Here is a 21,383-nt window from a genome sequence, read left to right on the forward strand (position 1 = left end):
CTACTCAGCAATAAAAAAGGAGTGAGCTATCGATATATACAACTTGAACGGATCTCAAGGGTATCATGCTGAGTGAAAAAAAAGCCTCAAAAGATCACATACTATATTATTCCATTTATAACATTCTCAAAATGATATACAGTTGTAGAACAGATTGGTGGTTGCTAGAGGTTAAGGAAGGTGGGGAGATATAGTTGGTACCTAAGACTTTCAAGGGTTTAGCACAAGGGCATCTTTGTGGTGATGAACAGTTGTGGACCTTGATTGCAGTGGTGGTTAAATTAATCTACAGGTGATAAAAGGCACAGAATTAAATACACACCATTGTACCAATGTTGATTTCCTGGTGTTGGTATTATACAATAATTATGTAACAAGTATCCACTGGGAAAAACAAATGAAGGGTAAAAACTTCTCTGGACTGTTCTTGCAATTTCCTGTGAGTACATAATTATCTCTAAATAAAAAGTTAAAATACTTTCTGAAAATCTTAGGATAAGGGAGGGAAGACATAACTCTAAATAACAAGGATCTAGCCATTCTCCTTATTAATGTTAGAGTTGTTTCAAGGGCAAAGCTTGATAAAATAACAAAAGGCAGTTCTGAAAGTGCCTCATACCAGCCACTGTTTTAAGTACTTTCCACATACTGCCCCATTTAATCCACATAATAAACTTGTAAAACAAATACTCCAATCCCATTATACAGACAGGAAAACTGAAGCAGAAAGTGGTTAAAGTAGTTTGCCCATGATCAAACAGTAAGCAGTAGAGCCATAAGTTCAACTTAAATTGACTCCAGAGGTATACCTCCTGCACACCACTGTAACAAGTATAAAGATGTTCAGCGAAAAAAGTAAAGATAGCCATCAAAGTGGGTGCAAAAGCCTGGATTAAACAAGGTTAAGCCAGTTTGTTTTCTACAGGGTTCTCAGAAGTTTTAAAATACCAGTCTATGTCATGTACTTAGAAGGCTATATATACAGTTTCTCCCCCATGTATAAGGCCAGGGAGCCTTTTTCCTACAGAATACATAATGCAACAGACCCTCACTCAAAACTTAAAATGTTTAAAACTAGACTTGTAATCCTTCTACAATACATACAAATATCAAATTGTTATGCTGCATACCTGAAACTAATATAACATTTTATGTTACTGTATTTCAATTAACAGGAAAAAAGGTAAGATGTTGAAATTACCAGATCTTAACCTACTTCTTCAAGTATTGGCACACTACAGATGCTTCAAGCTGTGTTGTCGTATATGGTAGCTACTAGTCAAAAGAAACTAGAATTAAATAAAATTAAAAATTCAATTCCTCAGCTACACCGGCCCCATTTAAGTCTTCAAGACTTATTTCAAGGGCCACATATGACTGATGCTCCCATATTGGACAGCACAGATATAGAACATTTCCATCACGGAGAAAGTTCTGTCAGACAGCACTGAGTTAAAGATTTGTGTTTGTTTGTTTTTTAAAGAACACGGGGCCTGTGCAATCCTCAGAGAAGAAGCACACTGTTGTTTATTATACGTTTAACTGCCCCTATCCCACCTTAAAAAGGGGCAAGGTCAGAAGTTTTTGATGGAGCTGACTACTGCCATTCTGATCCCAAGGCATGGGAAAGGGGTAAGCAAAGAAGGGGAAAAAGTAACTGAATACCATGAAAAAAAATACTATGAAAAAAAGAAAGGAACTACAAGCCACTGGGGGACAATGCTTGAACTGGGATTCAAGGATCTGGGTTCTACTCCTTATTATACCAATTATTCATTTAAAGTTTGTACTTGGTACTAATTGTGGCTTAATTAGACAAGTCTCTTCACTACTTTGGGCCTGGGTTTCCTCTTCCACAATATAAATCTGAATTAGTTGATCTCTAAGATTCCCTCTACCTCTATATGGTTAAAACACACACACACACACACACAGAAGAATGAAAAGACGGGAAATAGAAGACAGCAAGATCACTGCATACTAGTGGTGGAAACTGGCAGTCCTATCAGATTGGCACAAGTTTTATTCCTGAAAATAACATCTGGATACCACCAAAGGAAGAAAGATTTCATTCAATTCAATAAGTATTTATTGAGCAATTATTTGCAACAAACTGCACTATTTGGAAGTGGCACCACAAAAAAACTGATTAAGTCAAGACCAAGTATATGGAAGGAATCCAAGACTCACAAAACTTTAGATTGAAAGGCTTTGTTCATTAACATGTAATAACTCAGCTGCCCCAATACTAAGAAATACTAAGATATTTATATCTTAAAATCTTCCTGAGGAAACAGAACTAAAAATTATGTAAAATCATATAAAAATCCACGGTATGATCAAAATTCCTACCCTCACCCCACAGAAAATACAAATAAATGCTACGTGTACTTGTGAACAGGAAGACACCAATTTTGGTAAATCTAATTTCTCTAGATCCCACATTTAATTGGGTAGACCTATATTTTCTGAGTTCAATATTTTTGACTCTAGTGAGGGTTACTGGAATCAAATAAATTCCTTTTGTGTGTGTGTGTGTGTGTGTGTGTGCGCGCGCACGCCAGAAAGAATAAATTGCAACTGGAATTCTTGCTTCTAACTATTCACTTACTGCACATTTCCCACTCGTCACAGTCATAGTTAGTCCTATTTCCTAGGATCAAAAGGGAGAGAAAACCTTCCCCCATCGTCTTCCCAGAATTAAGATTTAACATAAAAATTTTAAACTATTTCACCTCCAGATTTAAAAAAAAAAAACACTACGAACTACGTTCGATATTTTTACCTTGCAGAAGCTAAAACAACCTCTGAGTCGAGTAACCTCTGTAAGAATTCAAACTCATTAAAGCCCCACAGCATACCCGTGAATATTTTGGAGCCTGGGAGAGTGAACAGTTAAGATTTCCACCAAAGATAACAAGAAGAAAGGATTTTAGCGACAGGTCTTTACTTTAGAAAAACAGTTTTTTAATACCCCAGCCACTAATCCCACGCCAAGGACCGCGCGGCGCGGAAATCCTGGCGAATTTGAAAACAAACGTTGGTAGAGGCTCGGGGTGAAGGGCGGGGGCGGGGAGGGATAGCCTGGTAAGGGGGTTAGCAACTGACAGCTCGGCCTCGAAATGAGAAGCCTCAAGTAGGTCAGGCTGTGTCAACGGTTTGAAATCCAGAGTCCACCCCAGTGGGCTTAAGGGAGTAGAGCAGCAGGAGGTAAGTCGGGGTCTGGCGTCTTTCAGTGCTAAAGGGGCGGGATATCAGAACTGAGAGAGACCTAAAGCCCAAGCTCGGGGCAGTTCGCCCGCTCTCACCTCTCTTGGGGGCCTTGGTCAGAGGCACCCCTCCAGTCCTCTCGCCGTTTTCCTGCTTGTCCTTGTGCTTGAGATCGCCAGGAACGCAGGAGCTGGGGTCACCATCGGAGCCGCGGTGGTGATGGTGCTTGTGCCGCTCCTTGTGGCCCTTATGCTTGGGCCCGGCCGCGCTCACCGTCAAGGGAGAGAAGGTGAAGAGGGCCGAGGTGCCTGGGGCCGGGAGCGGGGCAGCGACAGTGGGCCCGGCGGGTGCCAGCGAAGGTGGCGGCGGAGGCGGCAGGAGCAGAGGCTCAACAGGGCCTGGGACGGTTGGGGCTGCATTCGTTGGCGGCAGCGGCCCGGGATGTTGGCGGCTGCGACGCCGCCGGTGAGGGGGAGCGAGAGGGGGGTCCTGGCTCGGCCGCCCCCGCTTCTCCTGAGACCCCCCACTGCTCGCTCGGCGCTGCCGCTTCACTCCCCGCGGCGAGACCCCAACATGAGGTTTCTCCTTCCCTTCTTTGTCCGGCTCTTCCTGCGCCGCCACCGCCCGTACTACGCGCACTGCTCCGACCTGCGCAGCCATTTCACCCACAAACACACATTTAAATGGCCCGACCGCCCCCCCGTCCGCGTTTCGCGCAAGCGCCGCCCGCGCACGGCCCGCTGGGCATTGGAGTCTCTCCCCCGCCCTCCACTTCTCGGCGGTTCTTCCTCCGGAGCTGAACATGCCGGAAGCGGCCGTTCCCTGCGCTACTCCGCAGGCCTCTCCGAGCAAGCTCTATTGTAAAACACCCTGGGCGGCGCAGAGCCTCATGGGAGCGGTAGTTCCCTTGGGCCCCCGCCGCGTCCCTAACTCTGGGAGTGGAGGAGCGGAAAGAGAGCGTGAGCCGAGTCACGCTTCGGGAGGCGACGCAACCGCTGCTGGGCGGAGAATTGCCGCCAACCGCCTTAACGGCCGAAACAATGTTAGTGGTTTTCAGAGTCGGCCGGCGCGTTCCCATTATCGTGTCCGTGTGCTGCTTCGTCATTTCATACAGAGTCGGCGGTCTCCATAGGTACTTTTATATTTCGTAGTCCTCTCATAACCTTTGTGAGGTAGAAGAATCTGCGGCCTTTTATCTTTGGACATGCGATGTACCGAAGAGGAAAGGGGAACTTGATCATACGTAAAATGAGGGCGATTTGGGTTTAGAATCGGATGGGACCGCAGTGAAGACATGTTTTAACCTCTTCGTGGGCACAGCTCCAGGCTGGCAAAGGCAGGTGCAAGAACAGCCCGGACGCCTGGTGAGCGCCGCCGCACCTCACCTTCGAGCCTGGAGAGGTAGCGGCCATCATTTATGTCGAATCCATCCCCACGGTGACGAAAAAAATTCTAGAAGGAAAACCTTGTTTTTAAGCTTTTTTAAACAAGTTTCTCCCCGCCCCCAAGTCGCAAGTATAGGGTTGCATGAATTTGAGAAGTGTGTCTACCACAGAACATTCCAAAAATCGTCACTGTTCACCAAGGTTGCTGCCCGGAAATTCATTCACAATTCCATCGTCAAGATTTTAGATTTTTACCTAAGATTCTGTTCGCGTGTTTGGTCCTTGATGAGGATCTTTGGGAGTAATTGATTACAATGAAGTACTCAGGAACACCACTAGTGCCTGGAGAAGTATTCAGCTAAATAAACACTAAAGCTGGTTTTTAAAACAAAGTTTATTCAGCACCTATTGTGTACTTTGTGCTATAATAAATAGGTTAACATATCATCCAATTAGCCCTATCATGAGGCTTCCTAACGAAAGGTATTGAAGAACAAATGCTGTTTTAAGTATTTCATGTTTCTAAAAGAAAGAAACTTCTAAGTTAAAGTCATTAGGAGAACTCGGGAATCCTCTGTAACATTAATTACCCATTGACTTATTTGTTACATAAAATCAGATTTGAAAACTCAGATTTTCTAAAACTAAGGCAGACCCACATTCATAGGGAAAATTTCTTAAACCTCTGATTGGTTGGATATAAGTCGCATGTATTTATGCAGGTCCTTCGAAATGAAAAATGCTACCAAAAGATAGCTATTTTGCTGATTATTCTAGACTTGGTAACTGAATAACTGGTTAAAACTTATCAGAAATGTAGTTGAACATCTTGTTAGTAGATATATCCAAATATAGAAATGATTTTATTTACATATTTTATTCTCTTAAGCATAACTTCTTATTATTCTAGTTCTCTAGTTTTCCATCTTTGGGAAGATGTGCAACATGTACTCCATTTAGGCAAAAATAATTCCCAAGGAAGAGTCATTGCCACAAGCACAGGTCAGATTTTGTGAAACACTTTCTGTAGTAATTTTGGCAATGTAAACATTCAGTTGACATCCAATTCTTAAAAACATTTTGAAGTTTATAAAAAAAATACTCTGAGGCTTATATTTGTGTAGAAAAGTAGAATAAAAATAACTTCCAAAATGAAAAATAAGTCCATTCAAAAACTGTGTCTCATACAGTGATACAGTGTTCTCTACATAAGCTCAAGTGACAAATTTATTTCCAGTTTCCAGCCCAATATGAGATGAAAATGTAAAGTTTCTGGCACTTATTTGAATATTCTTTTCTAATATTGCTATTAACACATTATATTATCTTCATTGTTGAAATGAATATGGAAACCTTATTTTAGCTAATAGTATTTTAGTACTCTTATTTGCAGATGCACTTGCAGCCTATATTCCAAAGTTGTGTTAAATATTCCAAGTTGGTGGTGGTTTTCTTGGTCCTTTGGGTTTTGAAAAACGATTTGCAAAACCTGAGAACAGAAATAAAATAAAAAATATTTTGTATAGAAATAAATACTTAGATTTTAGAGTGTATTATAACATATGCAAGTACATGGACTTTTTTTCAAAAATTTAGGGAACACCTTTGATTATTTTAATAATAGATTGTAAAGGCATAGTACTTAAGTTAATGCTTAAATGGTAATGGAATATTAATAACATTTTAATTTTGTAGAACACTTACAAATTTTATAATGGTAATAATTAGGTGAAGAACCCTGGTTATAACAACCTTTGGTAATTCAGCAGATACAGTTGACCCTTGAACAGCATTTTCTTTAGCATTTTCTTTCTTTAGCATCTACTTAGCATATATATATTTCTTTAGCATATATAGAACACATATATATATATATAGCAAACAAAATATGTGTTAATCAACTGTTTATGTTGTGCATAAGACTTCTGATCAACAGCTTACCATTAGGAGTTAAGTTCTGGGAGATTCTAAGTTTTTGCGAATTGTCAACTACATGGGGGCAGGGGGGCATCCCTGTCTTCCACATTGTTCAAGGGTCAATTGTAATATCCTTTTTTTCCCAGTTTTACTGACATGTTATTGACCTATAAAATATGTAAGCTTAAGGTATACAACATGATGATTTGATACACATATATATTATGAAATGATTATCACATTAAGACTAAGTAACACCTCCATTCCCTCATAAGATTACCATTCTTCTGTGGTGATGACATTTGGGATTTACTCTAAACTTTCAAGTATATAATACAGTACTGTTATAATTATCATGCTGTACATTAGACCCCCAGAACTTACTCATCTTACAGCTGGAAGTTTGCACTCTTTGACTAACATCCCTCCATAGCCACTGGCAGCCACCATTCTACTCTATATTTCTGTGAGTTTGGCTTTGTTAGATTCTACATATAACTGAAAACATACAGTATTTGTGTTTCGCTAGCTGACTTATCTCGGTGTAATGCCCACAAAATTCATCCATGTTGTCTCAAACAACAGGATTTCCTTCTTTTTTAAGACTGAATAATATTCACACACACATAATGTATATATACATATTTTCTTCATTCAGCTGTCAGGTGGAGACTTAGTTGTTTCCATGTCTTGTCTATTTTAAGTAACAGTGCAATGAACATGGGGTGCAGATATCTCTTCTGAGGTAATGATTTCATTTCCTTTAGATATATACCCAGAAGTAGGATTGCTGGATCATATGATAGTTCTATTTTTCGTGTTTTCAGGAACTTGTGTTTTCCATAATGGCTATACCAATTTACATTCACAACAGCGTTTTACAGTTCTCCTTCTCCACAGCCTAGCTAATACTTGTCTGTTGTCTTTTTGATAATGGCCATTCTGACAGGTGTGGTTTTGATTTGCATTTCCCTGATGATTAGTGATATCAAGCATCTTTTCACTTACCTGTTGGCCATGCATGTGTCCTTTTCAGAAAAATGTCTATTCAAGTCCTTTGCCCATTTTTTTAACTGAATTGTTTGTTTTTTTAAGTATTGTCCTGAAAAACTAAGTAATTACCTCTGCCCCCCCCCAAAAAAGGAGGAAAACAAGAAAACTTTGCACAACAAATGAAAACTATTTCTGGGTCCTTTCAAAAAGATTTGCAGGTTGATAACATTATCTCTTTATCCTTCAACATAGGACTTTTCTTTGATGATGGTATATTTTCAAGGTACTCTGACACAGCAACTTTAGGCACTCAAATTGAACAATGAAAGCTTTGAACAGAACTGAGGAAAAGATCAAATGAGATATTTGTTAAAGCATCCAGCACAATGTCTGGCTCAACACTACTTAAGTGTTGCTCCAATCAGAACGAGAAAAATATTATACCAAAACTAGAAGAAAAGGAGAGTACGGAAGAGAAGAAAAGAATATAAAAACAAGAACCCTACTAATATTAAATTTAATAATAGAACCACTGAATTCTCCGAGTGAAACTAAAATTACACTGTATGTTAACTGAAATTTAAATAAAAACTTAAATAATAAGAAAACTAATAATAGTGATGATGAAAAATATTGGGGGGAGAAGCACACAGCCACGCTCATGTACATTTTACTTCTTTGAGTGAGAAAAAAACAGAAGGAAAAATATTTCAGGTTAAATAGTTTCATATACATAGTCACAAACTCATCTATTCAGTCTAGATAGCTTGACTATAACCCAAGTAGACTGAGAATAGAAGTAAGAACATAATATACAAGAAGTAAGTATCTGAAATTTAAGGGATATCCACATTCAGTCATTTTCACTGATCATTTCTGAATAGATTAGAACAATAGTGAGTTATCTGTTTTTCATGTAGGCCAATTCAGGAAAAATAAAAAATGTTTATAAATCACAAAATTTTAAAATTCACATTTAGATATATTTTTAAGTAAAATATTACGGCAATTTCTGTTGCTTCCTTTCTAAAAAAGACCCAATGAAAAAGTTGTGCTTTTAATTAAGTAAATATTCAAATCTAAGCATATTTGAGAAGAAATAATATGGAGGAAGCTCTGTAATATTTTATCTTCATATTAGATTACAGACTGCTGTGAAGTTATATGGGTCATGAATTACTCAAGCGGTATCATGGATTAAGAGAAAAGAAGCAAGGGAACATTTGTGTTCCTGGCAAAGTTTGGTGCTTTTTTCATAAGTTATATGAAAATATATGAATTTTTTAGCTAAATGATTTCATAAGAATAACTTTTTTTCCCTAACATTTTAAACCTTAGAGTTAACGTAATCATAATCCAAATAACATTTTAAAGCTCAAGAAACATCCCGAGATTCTAGTTAAATAATTTGGCCAAGGTGGAATGAATAGTGACCATAATCCAGGTGAGGCAGAGATTGCTACCTTTCCACCAAAATCTTTCCTTGGTTCTTCAGGAACAGAATTGTATCTCAGCAACTGCCTCCCTAGCATTATCACATTTCACAGTCACTCTTGCAATTTAGATGTAGCACATACCCAAATTCTCTTCAAGGAAATGTGAGATGACATGATATTGCCACTTCCAGGCCAGTACCCTAAGACCAGAAGAGGAGGCCACACCTTTACACGTTTACACATGTTCCTCTCATTTTCTTGCCACGTGTAATCTGGATATGGCAGTAACCCAACTCTAACCATAGGAACAAGGACAAGACCACAGAGCAACTGCCTTCAAGGTCTTGTCCTAGGGAACCTTAGGGGGCTCCCAGACCATTTCATGGGTTCTGCTTTTTCAGTAATAGTTTTTAGTAATAATAGCCTACATTAATTACTATACTTCATATAAAAATTTGTAGTATATGTGATACTATTAAAGAGTATCATGGGGGCGCCTGGGTGGCTCAGTGGGTTAAGCCTCTGCCTTCGGCTCAGGTCATGATCCCAGGATCTTGGGATCGAGCCCCGCATCGGGCTCTCTGCTCAGCAGGGAGCCTGCTTCCTCCTCTCTCTCTGCCTGCCTCTCTGCCTGCTTGTGATCTCTGCCTGTCAAATAAATAAATAAAATATTAAAAAAAAATTTTTTTTTAAGTATCATGAATTTATGTCACATAGAATAATAGGATGACTAAAATAATATAAGATTATTTTAAGTTAATATTAGGGGCAGTGGGGCAAACAGTTCCTTTAAACTATCAGAATTATGCTTCAGCTCCTATGTAGAATGAGCAATATAAGAGAGAGCAACTGTTATTATCATACTTGTGTATTTTTTAACTTTGATTAGATATGAACTGGAGTATCATAGCATCTCAGAATTTCATTTGGCTTTGGCTAGTAACATTTATTTACTACATGCCAGCAGAGTTATTTCATTACCTAGCTTCATTTTCTGCTATGCTAGGCATTTCAGTCCTAGGTAAGTTATTAAGAGGTAACTAAGGTCAAAAATGAAAAAGATAAATTGCATGGAAAGGATATAAATATAAGGACTTAAATATCAACCTTGAATCATACTTAAAGTTGTAACACACTATGAGATAAACATTTTTTTAACTCTATTGGAAAATAACACACATACCAAAATTCAGAAAGGAGCTGGAGAAATTTGACTGAACAGAGTCTGCAGACTTGTTTGGTGGGGAAGAATTACAGATACCTAGAATCAAAAGAAAACAATGTAAGGGAAAAAATGAAGGCAGACTCCAATTACTGTTTATCAGACCACATAATTTTGAAATTAAACTTTTCCTCCAAAGTAATACTCCCAAATAAACATATTACTATATAATGTAACAAAATATAGATGCTTACAAATGGGTTAACACTATAATCTCATTTTGGTGTGGGTATTTTTTTAAGGGTTTTTTGCCCCTTGGAAACAGATTGTCTAGTAAAGCCCAACACTAAAGAGAAATCACTGGAGTATTCAGAAATAACATCCATTACATTTTGAGTCAACTTCTTGGGGGATTCACATTGTGGTTTTTTATTTCATTTTACTTTGCACTCTGATCACTTTTTTTTTTTTTTTTTTTTTTTTTTTTGAGAGAGAGAGAGAGGAGAGAAAGAACAAGCCCATGCAGGGGAGTGGTGGAGGGAGGAGGGGCAGAGGGAGAGAGAAAAATTCTAAGCAAGCTTTAGGATGGATCCCACAGTCCTAAGACCATGACCTGAGTCAAAATCAAGAAGAAGCCTAACCAAATGAGCCACCCAGGAGCCACTGCACTCTGATCACTCTTAACATGTTTTAAATAATTTGTTTTGCACATTAGCTCATCCATGGCACACCTATGGTTTTTCTTACAGTATCCATTACTCCTAAATATCTTTCTTCACTTTCCAGCCTATATTTTTCCCATTATAGATGATTCTAGTTAGGCCCAGAATCTCCCAAAAGCATTGTTATATTGCTTTGTTTTGCTATTTTAGCCACTTACAGGTTGGTTTAAAAATGTTTCTCTTCCCAGCACCTTAAGATATTCATGTAAAAGTTACTGCCCAATTTTTAAAACAGTCCAGTGAAAACATCATCCATATTTTGTGCATGCACTACTTAGCAGTGAAAAAAGATGATTTCAGGTTTATAAACCTTCTATAAGACTTTATGTAAAAAGAACATATGATTAGGGAGAAATTATTAAATAGTCACCTTTTTTGGCTTTCAGCATTTTGAGTGTGCAGTATGGGGACTGCATCTGTGTTTGTAAACACATGCCTAATGCTAGGATTCAAGAAAAAAAAACTCTCTTCATGGAGGTACTTGAATATGAATCACTAGAGTACATACTGAATTTCAATCAGATTCAATTAAAATATATATTTATTGAATGCCTATTATGTGCCAAGCCTTGGGCTAGGGACTCAGGATAGAGACATGAATAAGTAAGTGAAGGTGAGAAATTCAAGACATATCAAAATCATCACTAAACTTCATGTGAGCTGACAGAAAGAAAACAGTTGTGCCCAAAGGGCATGTTGTGGGGTTTTTTTTTTGTTTTTGTTGTTCTTTTATCACAGGGGACAAAATTTGCAAATATATCAGAGGGAACAGCTATTTTGCATATTGGCTTGTCACAGTTTGGTTTGCTTTTTTTGTTTCTTCTTCAAAATGGCAGTGCCATATGGTTGAACTTAATATACTTGCGAGTACCTAGTTTTGTTAAGTTATTATATAAATAAGACTGATTATCCTACAATTCGCTTTTCTCGCTTAATGAAATATCTTGGGTTTTTTCCTGTGGCAGCTCCAGTAGAACTATATTATGTCACAGATATTTTTAAGCAGCCTGCCCAGCATTAATTCCTCCTCCTTCTGATAACAGAATTTGAGTTTTCCTTTAGCAAACCATCCCTCCCCAATTTTCAGCTCCCTTATGTCTGGTGAAGTTGATTCTACTCTTAGATCAAGGAACTGACCTATAGGCCTAATTTTCAGTTGGTGCATTGCCATAATCATACCAGGTATTTAGGTCTAACCTCATTTCTTATTGGTCAGTGTCCATATATAACAATTGTTAAATATTTTAATAATAGTTAACAGTATGACAGTATGACACCGCTCTGCTTAATCAGAATATACTGGCAATAAATTGGTTCAAGGATGGGCAAATGAATCAAACCAAGACAATCAGGCCCAATCAGCCCTAGTCATCAGACTGTTCCTTGAGCAACCAGGAAAGAGCTAATTTTTTCCATCATAAGCCTGAAACCACATGATAAAAGCCTCCTCATGAATGAGCAAACCAGAGTAAAACAAAGCTGGAGATACGGAATGAGATTAGGTCCTGATTATATCATTTGAACTCTTGGTTACAGGCCTATGAATCCCCCTTTTCCACTTAAGCTAGCTTACATTGGTTTTTCTATCACTTGCAACTGAGGGATACCTGAGTAGTGTTTCCCACCAAAAGTAGGCATCAGAAACCATGGTCAATATCTTTAGTTCTTGTCACCCTATAATTCACTCTCCACACAGCAGATAGCAGGATCTTTTTTAAAAACAGATCATGTAAAATCTCTGCCTAAAGCTCTTCAGTGACTTCCCATTACACTTAGAAAAAATTCTAAACTAAGCATGGCCTGTAAAGATTTAACTACCTTCTCCCCCACTTCCACCATCTTGTCAGCCACACTTTACTGCTCTGCCCTCTTGATAACATGCAGCTATGATGGCTTCCTTTCTGTTCCTACAATACACCGAACTCCTACCTCAGAGGGTTTGCATATGCTGTTCCCTCTATCTGGAGGGCTCCTCTCCACTTTTCTCCTGGCTGGCTATTCCTTCAGGTCTCAGGTTTAATGATCACTTAGAAAGGGCCTCCTAGACCACTCTTTCTAAAATAAATCCCTTTGGGGATACCTGGGTGGCTCAGTGGGTTAGGCTGCTGCCTTTGGCTCAGGTCATGATCCTAGGGTCTGGGATTGAGTCCCTCATCAGGCTCCTTGCTCAGCATGGACCCTGTTTCTCTCTCTGCCTCTGCCTGCCACTCTGCCTGCTTGTGCACACGCTCTCTCTCTCTCTCTCTCTCTGGCAAATAAATAAATAAAATCTTTTTAAAAATTGAAAAAATAAAATAAATCCCTTTGTAGCATAACAAATAGCATGGAGGACAAGGGGAGATGGAGAGGAGAAGGGAGTTGAGGGAAATTGGAAGGGGAGGTGAACCATGAGAGACTATGGACTCTGAAATACAATCTGAAGGTTTTGAAGGGGCCGGGGATGGGAGGTTGGGGGAACCAGGTGGTGGGTATGAGAGAGGGCACGGATTGCATGGAGCACTGGGTGTGGTGCAAAAACAATGAATACTGTTATGCTGAAAAAAATAAATTTTTTAAAAAAATCCCTTTGTTATTCTCTCTCATAGTTACCCTCTTGGTTTCCTACACAGCATTTATCACCATGTTTTGGTATGTTCGTATTGTGAATTGTTTAATATCTGAATCCCTCACTAGACTTAAGTTCCACAAAGGCATAGTCCAATACCTGTTGTGTTTCCCATCATATACCCAGTGCCTTACAAAATGCTGGATGCACAGTAGGCACTCAATGAATATTCAATGAATGATTAACACTATGCTTAAATGCAAGCTTAAAACCACAGGTCAAGAACACTCATTTTATTAAAAGTAAGACCAGCTTTAACTACAGACAAGTTAGAGATCCAGACTAAAGGGAGAACATCTGGACTTCAGGAGTCATGAACCATCTGGAAGGGTAAGAGGAGACATACCCAAGTACAGGCAGATAAATCTAAAGCTTCAGGATTTTTTTTTTTTTTTTTTTTTTTTTAGCTTCAGGATATTTTGAGGGCCAGGTATTATTCTTCACTTAAGGACAAAAGACCAGAGGATGAAGGCAACTGATAAATTGAAATTAGTTTAGATCTAGAGAATGATCTGGGAAGTCTTATTTAGAAATAAGACTCAGGGTGCCTGGGTGGCTCAGTGAGTTAAAGCCTCTGCCTTCGGCTCGGGTCATGATCTCAGGGTCCTGGGATCGAGTCCCACATCGGGCTCTCTGCTCAGCAGGGAGCCTGCTTCCCTCTCTCTCTCTCTGCCTGCCTCTCTGTCTACTGTGATCTCTCTCTGTCAAATAAATAAATAAAATATTTAAAAAAAAATAGAAATAAGACTCAGAATTTCTGAGCATCCCACATCTTGAATCTATGCCAACCTAAATTTACCTGCAATTTCTGTATCTTTGATATCCCCAAGATAGGGTTGGGGCTATATTAAAAAAAAAAAAAAAAAAAAAGCCAGTCTCTTTCTCTTTTTTTAAGAGAAAGAAAACGATGTTTCATAAGCTAAGCTGTTCAAACCAAGCTGGCTAGCTATTAAGTCAGTCACTTCTTTGCTTCAGGCTGTTTTATTTCCCCTGTTTTATACTACAGTTTTCTCTGAAATGTTTAAATTCCCTTTTGACTCACTTTAGAGGAAAGAGTATATTTTCCAATCATACTTTATGATCATAGGTAAGAAATCCATTCACTTCTAAGATCAGATGTAGTGTCAACAAAGGCAAGCTAGAACAAGTTTATTGATGGGATAGTGAAGAGAAAACTTAGCAGAAACAGGTAAGATTCAGCTATAAACCTTCTTATATAGATAATACCATAAATTGTGTTTTCTCAGCACTCTTTGTCCCTCCCTATAACACCAATATAATGCCAAATCACTGTTTGGTCCTTGGTGATTAATCAAGTGGATCAAATTCATAAAAAGTATATCACTATGTTTTATATACTTTGTAGTTATAAATAAGGATTTCTGAGATAATCAATTTCCCACAGTTTCAGGAGTCTTTTGGTTTTGTTTTCATTACAATATAGTGAAAATAATAAGCAACAGACTTTTATTACTAATAATACTTGGCAAAAATGGAAACGTGTCAATACTTTGCTTCTTTCATTAAATCAACACATTTGTTTCACAATATGCTTTGCTGTGACTATTTTCAAAGAAAATACATCCAAGGTTAGACTGCTAGGAATTTTAAATAACACACTTGTATGACAGCATCTCAGGATGGGTGGAAAGTGGCACACATCATATTATTCCTGTCTGTTAAACACAAACTCCCTTTCCCTTTACCCGCTTCCAATATTAGCACTGTGGATCCTCACATGCTACAAGGCCCAGGAGTGAGCCTTGTGACACAGAGTGCCCTAGCAAGGCTCTGTAGAGGAATAATATTGTTAATGTTTTCACAGAGTGGTTATATAAGGAAAAATTACATAATTGTGGAAGTGTATATGTATTCTAAAAAAACAAGTAAAAAGAAACTTACTCTTTTTCACATTTCTCAAAATTTTCAAACTCTACAAAAATGAAAAGGAAAATGTCAGTTTTTTCTTATTTTCCTATGAAATCCAAAATACTTTCATCAAGTAAAAATACAGATTTCAGTTGAAAGGATTAATTTCCCTAAAAATAGCCATCAAATGCACAAAATTATTTTTCCATCTTGCCATTTTAACTCAGTGCAAAGTCTCCACTAGATTTTATCTTGCTATTTGTTTCCCATCAACATAAGAATCACTCTATGTATTTAGAAGGAGTGCTATCAGAATATCAGAGAAAGAGGAGTTCCTACGTTTCTTCTTTATTAGGACCATTCTAGAAACCACAGTGGCTTCTGAAGATAGCTATGATACCCAGCCATTCCCATTCTAGCCAAGAACTTCTAAAAATCATACTCTGAACTAAATTTACTAAGGTCCACTCCATACTGTTACCATACTACTTCCCTCTCCTTTTCAGCAAAACCACTCTGCCTCCTTTACAGTGAAGTCCCTAACTTATCTCTTCCAGGAACTGACCCATATTTCTCTTCTTCACATACCTCAGCATGTATGTTTTTAATCTGTTTTGCGGTATTTTGTTCTTTTTGATATCTTCATGTTGTTTCTCATATAGGCATTGGATTCCAATGGATTAACTGTTCTCTTTTCAAGGACACATAGATATCCTTTAGGACATTTCTATCTTCTAACACCTAACAGGAGTGTAGTTTTCTATATAATAGATATTTAATAAATTCTTTTTGGAGGGAAATTTTTTATTTAAAATTTTTAAAATAAATCAGTAATTTATAATTAAAAATATTACAGTCAAAATGCTCCCATCTTTGTTCTCCATCTATCCAGTTTCTGACCCTTCCTCCACAGATAACCATTATTGTTCATTTCTTATGTATCCTTCCAGAGTCCCTTATAATGTACAATACAAATATAACTTTAAGGAAAAGTTAATAAATTATAAATAAGTACACTGAGAGCATCCTTATTCCTTTTAAAACTATATAGTATTTCACTATATGCATATACTATGATTTATGACTTATTTAATCAGTTGACCTAGTGATTAACAGTCTTGTTCCCAATCAGCTGTTCTTATAATCTAATTTCCATCTTGATTCTAGCAACAGGGAAGGGGTGAAGGGTGGGAACACCTTCAGAAATGAAGACTCTCGTATATTTCTTAAAACTCCCATCTTTTTTACCTTAGTCCTTGTGAAACCTTTTCCCGGAGTCTTCAATATCTGTTTTGAAGATGTTGAATTTTCCACGGTATTAGGACAGCTAGTAGAATAAGTCTTTACAGGCTGAGCTTGCATACCTTTAAAAAAAATGATTTGATGCATAGCTTTTTAAGCCTTTGGGATATATATAGGTATATATTCAGTAATTCTTAGCTTGGCTTTTTATGCATTATTTTTACATTATGGTTTTTTTTAATGTACTATTTTTATCTTCTTTAATCATTCTTTATACTTTACCATTTAGGTCCTACTTTATTGTTAATCTTTTAGCAGTCTCATATTTATAGCTTTTTTGAGAGGAATATACTAGTCACTTACATTCTTCATCAGCAAGAATGAAGGACTCCAGGGTTCTTTCTGGGAGTGGAGGTGGGGAGGGAGAAGAACGATCTTGATGTAGATCTGTGATAAGAAGAGTAGGCAACAAAAGAAAACAAAACAAAAATCCATCAATTAAATATTAGAAGTCAAAACTCCTTTTTGGTGTTGTATAATGTTTCCAACTTTTCAATATTAACCTACGACAAACACATAAATAATCTGAACAACAGCTGGAGCCACAAGAATTTTTTTGTTCTGGCTTTTTAGCCAATGAACCTATGATGCATCAAAAACTTGTACTCCCGGGATGCCTGGGTGGCTCAGTTGGTTAAGCAGCAGTCTTCGGCTCAGCTCATGATCCCAGCATCCTGGGATCGAGTCCCACATCAGGCTCCTTGCTCGGCAGGGAGCCTGCTTCTCCCTCTGCCTCTGCCTGCCATTCTGTCTGCCTGTGCTCACTCTCTCTCCCTCTCTCTGACAAATAAATAAAATCTTAAAAAAAAAAAAAGTTAAAAAAAAAAACAAAAAAACTTGTACTCCCCTAGAAAAGTAGTTTTCCAAAGAAATTGAACTTGAAATTAATCAAGCTTCTAGATCTAACCATCATTTTACATAGAATCCTGGGGATAGCATAACACGTTAATAAAAAAAAAATCATGAAAATATAAACAACAAAAATCCAGAATATTCACAGTCTTTAGGAAAAATGATCCACGCTCTTCTACAAATAATAGCACGAGGGAATAAAAAGGAGGGAAAACTCTTACAAATTTTAAAAGACTTAACAAATATATAAACCAAATGCAATGTGTAGACTTTGAACCCAGATGCATATAAACCAACTGTAAAAAGACATTTTTGAGGCAATTTGAGAAAATTATATAAAATCATATTAAGGGATTATTGTTAATTCCATTGGCGTGATAATGCTGCTATGGTAGGCTTAAAATGTGTTTGGAATTTTCCATGATATAAAGAATTTTAAATAATAGAGCTATTTTCCCAAAATATAAGTCCTAAAGATACAAAGAGTGTATGATAATCTCATTATACGGTGCTGAGTATAATTACATACCATATTAATGTCTTTTGAAACTGAAAATGCGGCTCAGAACTCGAGTTTCACCTATCTTTGGTCTTGGGTTCTTTAGGCCTTAGGATTTGTCTCTAAAGCAAGTTCTCTTGTTGTTTCTTTCTTATACACCAGGTGATATGCAAAAGTAAAGTACAGTCCTTATTTCTAGCACCTAATATCATAACTGGCATATAGTAGGCACTTAATAAATATTTGATAACTACTCTGAAGTTGCTTATCATCTTCCAATCTGCTGTTAGAAAGTATACTGAGAACTAAAGCTAACTTGCAGTGAATGATATCCTGCCAAATATCTTCCTAAAATACCACTTTCTTTTCTTTTTTTAAAAGATTGTATTTATTTGACAGAGAGATAGCAAGAGAGGGAACACAAGCAGGGGCAGTGGGAGAGGGAGAAGCAGGCTTCTCGCTGAGCAGGGAGCCCGATTCCAGGTTCGATTCTGGGCTCGATCCCAGGACCCTGGGATCATGAACTGAGCCAAAGGCAGACGCTTAACGACTGAGCCACCAAGGTGCCCCCTAAAATACCACTTTCATCTTTATTTCCCCCGTGATGAAGAACCTACAATGCTTATTATTGCATTAAATCTAAATTCTTCTACCTAGCTCTATGTATGTAGATAGAATACACATAATAAAATTTGCTATTAATGACAGTACATTTACAGTGCTGTACAACCATCACCACTATTTTGAAAACATTTTCATCACCCTAAAAAGAAACTCCATATCCACTTAGCAGTAATTTCCCATTCCCCCCAGATTAGATTGGCAACCACGAATCTGCTTTCTCTATATATAGATTTCCTTGACCTGGATATTTTATCTGCCTAACTTTAAAATCCTTCAGAATCTTTCCACATTTCATCCAAATTTATTTTCCATAGTTCCCAGAATAGATTCTCTATTGCAACTAAATTAACCTACTCACCGTTTCTCTATACTCATCGTGCTTATTTATACCTTTTAAGTCAATGCTACCCTGATTCCAGCAGCTCCTGGAATTCCCTCTTTTATTTCTCTGTCTACCCATGTTCTTAAATTTCTTTCTTCTACTCATTGAAGCCTTTCCTAACCACTCCAGTGATACTTCCTTTTTTTCCAGGATCTTGGTGATTAGAATCAGTCCACACAGATTATCAGTTAATGGTTCCAAGTAAGTATTAATTTTGCCTACCCAATTTGAATATAAACATTAAAAAGTATCTTTTCTTATATATCCTGACTATCCTAACACTGTATAAAGCATATAGAACTTGCTTAGGAATTGCTCATTTAATAATTATCTAATAAACATGGTAATATGTAACATTTATTGAGAGCTTATTATTCGATAATCACTGTGTTAAAAGCTTTATATGCATTGTCTCACTCAACCCTTACAAAAACCCTCTAAGAAACGAGTTCTATTATCCTCCTAATATAAGTGAGGAAAATCAATAGAGAAAGTATATAATTTAACCAAGGTTATGCATTTTGATAACTCCTGGTAGGCTAAAGATTTGATTTAAAGCCTATCTGACTCCAAAGCCCATGCTCATTATCCGCTATGTTAAATTACCTATGTAATTTGAATAATATGTTCATATGAATAACTATGTTAAGGGCAACTACCACCTGTTACAATGTATGTAAAGGGCCTGTATATGCCCAATAAATGTTAGCTGTAGATGTCGTTATTTGGTATATAAAACAAGCAAAACACAAGGCCCCTCAGTGGCTCAGTCAGTTAAGTGTCTGCCTTCAGCTCAGGTTATGATCCTGGAGTCCCAGGAATCAAGCCCCATGTTGGGCTCCCTGCTCAGTGGGGAGGCTGCTTCTCCCTCGCCCTTTGCTACTCCCTCTGCTCCTTCTCTTTCTCTCTCTCTATCTCTCTCACCCATTCTCTCTCAAATAAATAAATAAAATCTTTTTTTTAAAAAAAACAGCAACAAAGTACTGGAGAAATAACAGCAAATTAAAGATCTAAAGAATCAAACTGCTAACAATGGTAAAACCTATAAGATAGAAATGCTGCAAAATGTTGAGAAAATTCTACTTAAAATTGTTTTTGTCTTTGTCTTTGTTTTTAAGGATTATATGTCAGGGAGTAGAATTCTAAAATCCTGTGTTTTCCTTGCCCTTGACAAGGCAAAACTCCTAGCCTGGGAAAATAAGAAAAAAATAAATAGAGGAGCTATTATGGGAACCATACCATCTCCTGAGGTGAATTACTCTAAACTTAATGAGTCATTCTAAGAGTATAAATTCTTAGAGCTAAATGTCATTAAAACCAGGGGGAGTTGTTTTTTTTTTTTTTTTTTTTTTTTTTTTTTTTTACCTGATTTGGGACTCCGGAGTTTTACACTCTAAAAGAAAGAAATTTAAAAAAAAAGTGAAAGAAGAATCGGTACACAAATTTAGAAACTCTAAGCAATATAAGGCATTTTTGAAAACGCATTTCATATTCTTGTAGAGACAATCATGAAATGTTGACCTTATTTTTCCTGATTTGTAAGCACACTAAATTATGAAAAGGCATCCTGAACTCCTACAGTGTTTTACTCTCTTTCTCTAAATTTATTTCTTTTTTCCCTTTTATATAAAGAAAGCTTGTGAATTTTTTAAATTTTTAATTATTTTTTTAAACTTCAAATGTAATTAACATACAGTGTTATATTAGTTTTGGGTGTCAAATGTAATGATTCAGCAATTCTATACATTAATCCGTGCTGTTCACAATAAGTGTGCTCTTAATCCCCTTCACCTATTTGACCCATGTCCCACCCACCTCCCTCTGCTAACCATCAGTTTGTCCTCTATAATTATGAGTCTGTTTTATTTGTTTCTTTTTTCTTAGCTCCTTTGTTTTGTTTCTTAAATTCAACATATAAGTGAAATCATATGGTTTGTCTTTCTCCATTTGACTTATTTCACTTAACAGAATACCCTCTAGGTCCATCCATGTTGTCACAAATGGCAAGATCTCATTCTTTTTATGGCCGAGTAACATTCCATGATGTGTATGTGTGTAATATATGTGTGTATGTGTGTATACATATATATGTCATATCTTCTTTATCTATTATCTATGGATGGGCACCTGGGCTGCTTCCATATCTTAGCTGTTATAAATAATGTTACTGTAAACATAAGGGTGCATATATCTTTCCAAATTAGTGTTTTTGTTTTCTTTGGGTAAATACCCAGTAGTGGAATTACTAGATTATATGGCAATCCTATTTTTAACTTTTTGAGGAACTTTCATATTATCTTCCATAGTGGCTGCACCAGTTTGCATTCCTACCAACAGTGCATGAGGGTTCTTTTTTCCCCACATTCTCTCCAACACTTGTTTCTTTCTCTTTTTTAACCATTGTAACTGATGTGAGATGAAATCT

The 21,383-nt window shown here is 37.2% G+C and overlaps 2 protein-coding genes across 5 annotated transcripts in view; both read right to left on the bottom strand.

Moving 5' to 3' along the window:
• The window catches only part of RSBN1 (round spermatid basic protein 1), a 49,191-nt gene extending 45,169 nt beyond the window's left edge, over positions 1-4,022 (bottom strand). The window contains exon 1 of the mRNA XM_059138359.1: positions 3,309-4,022. Within this exon, the coding sequence (XP_058994342.1) occupies positions 3,309-4,014 (706 nt within the window). The 5' untranslated portion in view covers positions 4,015-4,022. The remainder of the gene's footprint in view (positions 1-3,308) is intronic.
• Positions 4,023-4,971: 949 nt separating this feature from the next.
• The window catches only part of PTPN22 (protein tyrosine phosphatase non-receptor type 22), a 58,156-nt gene continuing 41,744 nt past the window's right edge, over positions 4,972-21,383 (bottom strand). For all 4 annotated transcript variants that reach the window (XM_059138358.1, XM_059138357.1, XM_059138356.1 and 1 more), the window contains 6 exons: positions 20,324-20,351; positions 16,905-16,988; positions 16,548-16,663; positions 15,333-15,363; positions 10,125-10,202; positions 4,972-6,084 (listed from right to left, as the gene is read on the bottom strand). In XM_059138358.1, coding sequence (XP_058994341.1) covers positions 6,020-6,084; positions 10,125-10,202; positions 15,333-15,363; positions 16,548-16,663; positions 16,905-16,988; positions 20,324-20,351 — 402 coding nt within the window. In that variant the 3' untranslated portion in view covers positions 4,972-6,019. The remainder of the gene's footprint in view (positions 6,085-10,124; positions 10,203-15,332; positions 15,364-16,547; positions 16,664-16,904; positions 16,989-20,323; positions 20,352-21,383) is intronic.

Source organism: Mustela lutreola, chromosome 10 (genome assembly GCF_030435805.1).
Source record: "Mustela lutreola isolate mMusLut2 chromosome 10, mMusLut2.pri, whole genome shotgun sequence".
Classification (NCBI taxonomy): domain Eukaryota; kingdom Metazoa; phylum Chordata; class Mammalia; order Carnivora; family Mustelidae; genus Mustela; species Mustela lutreola.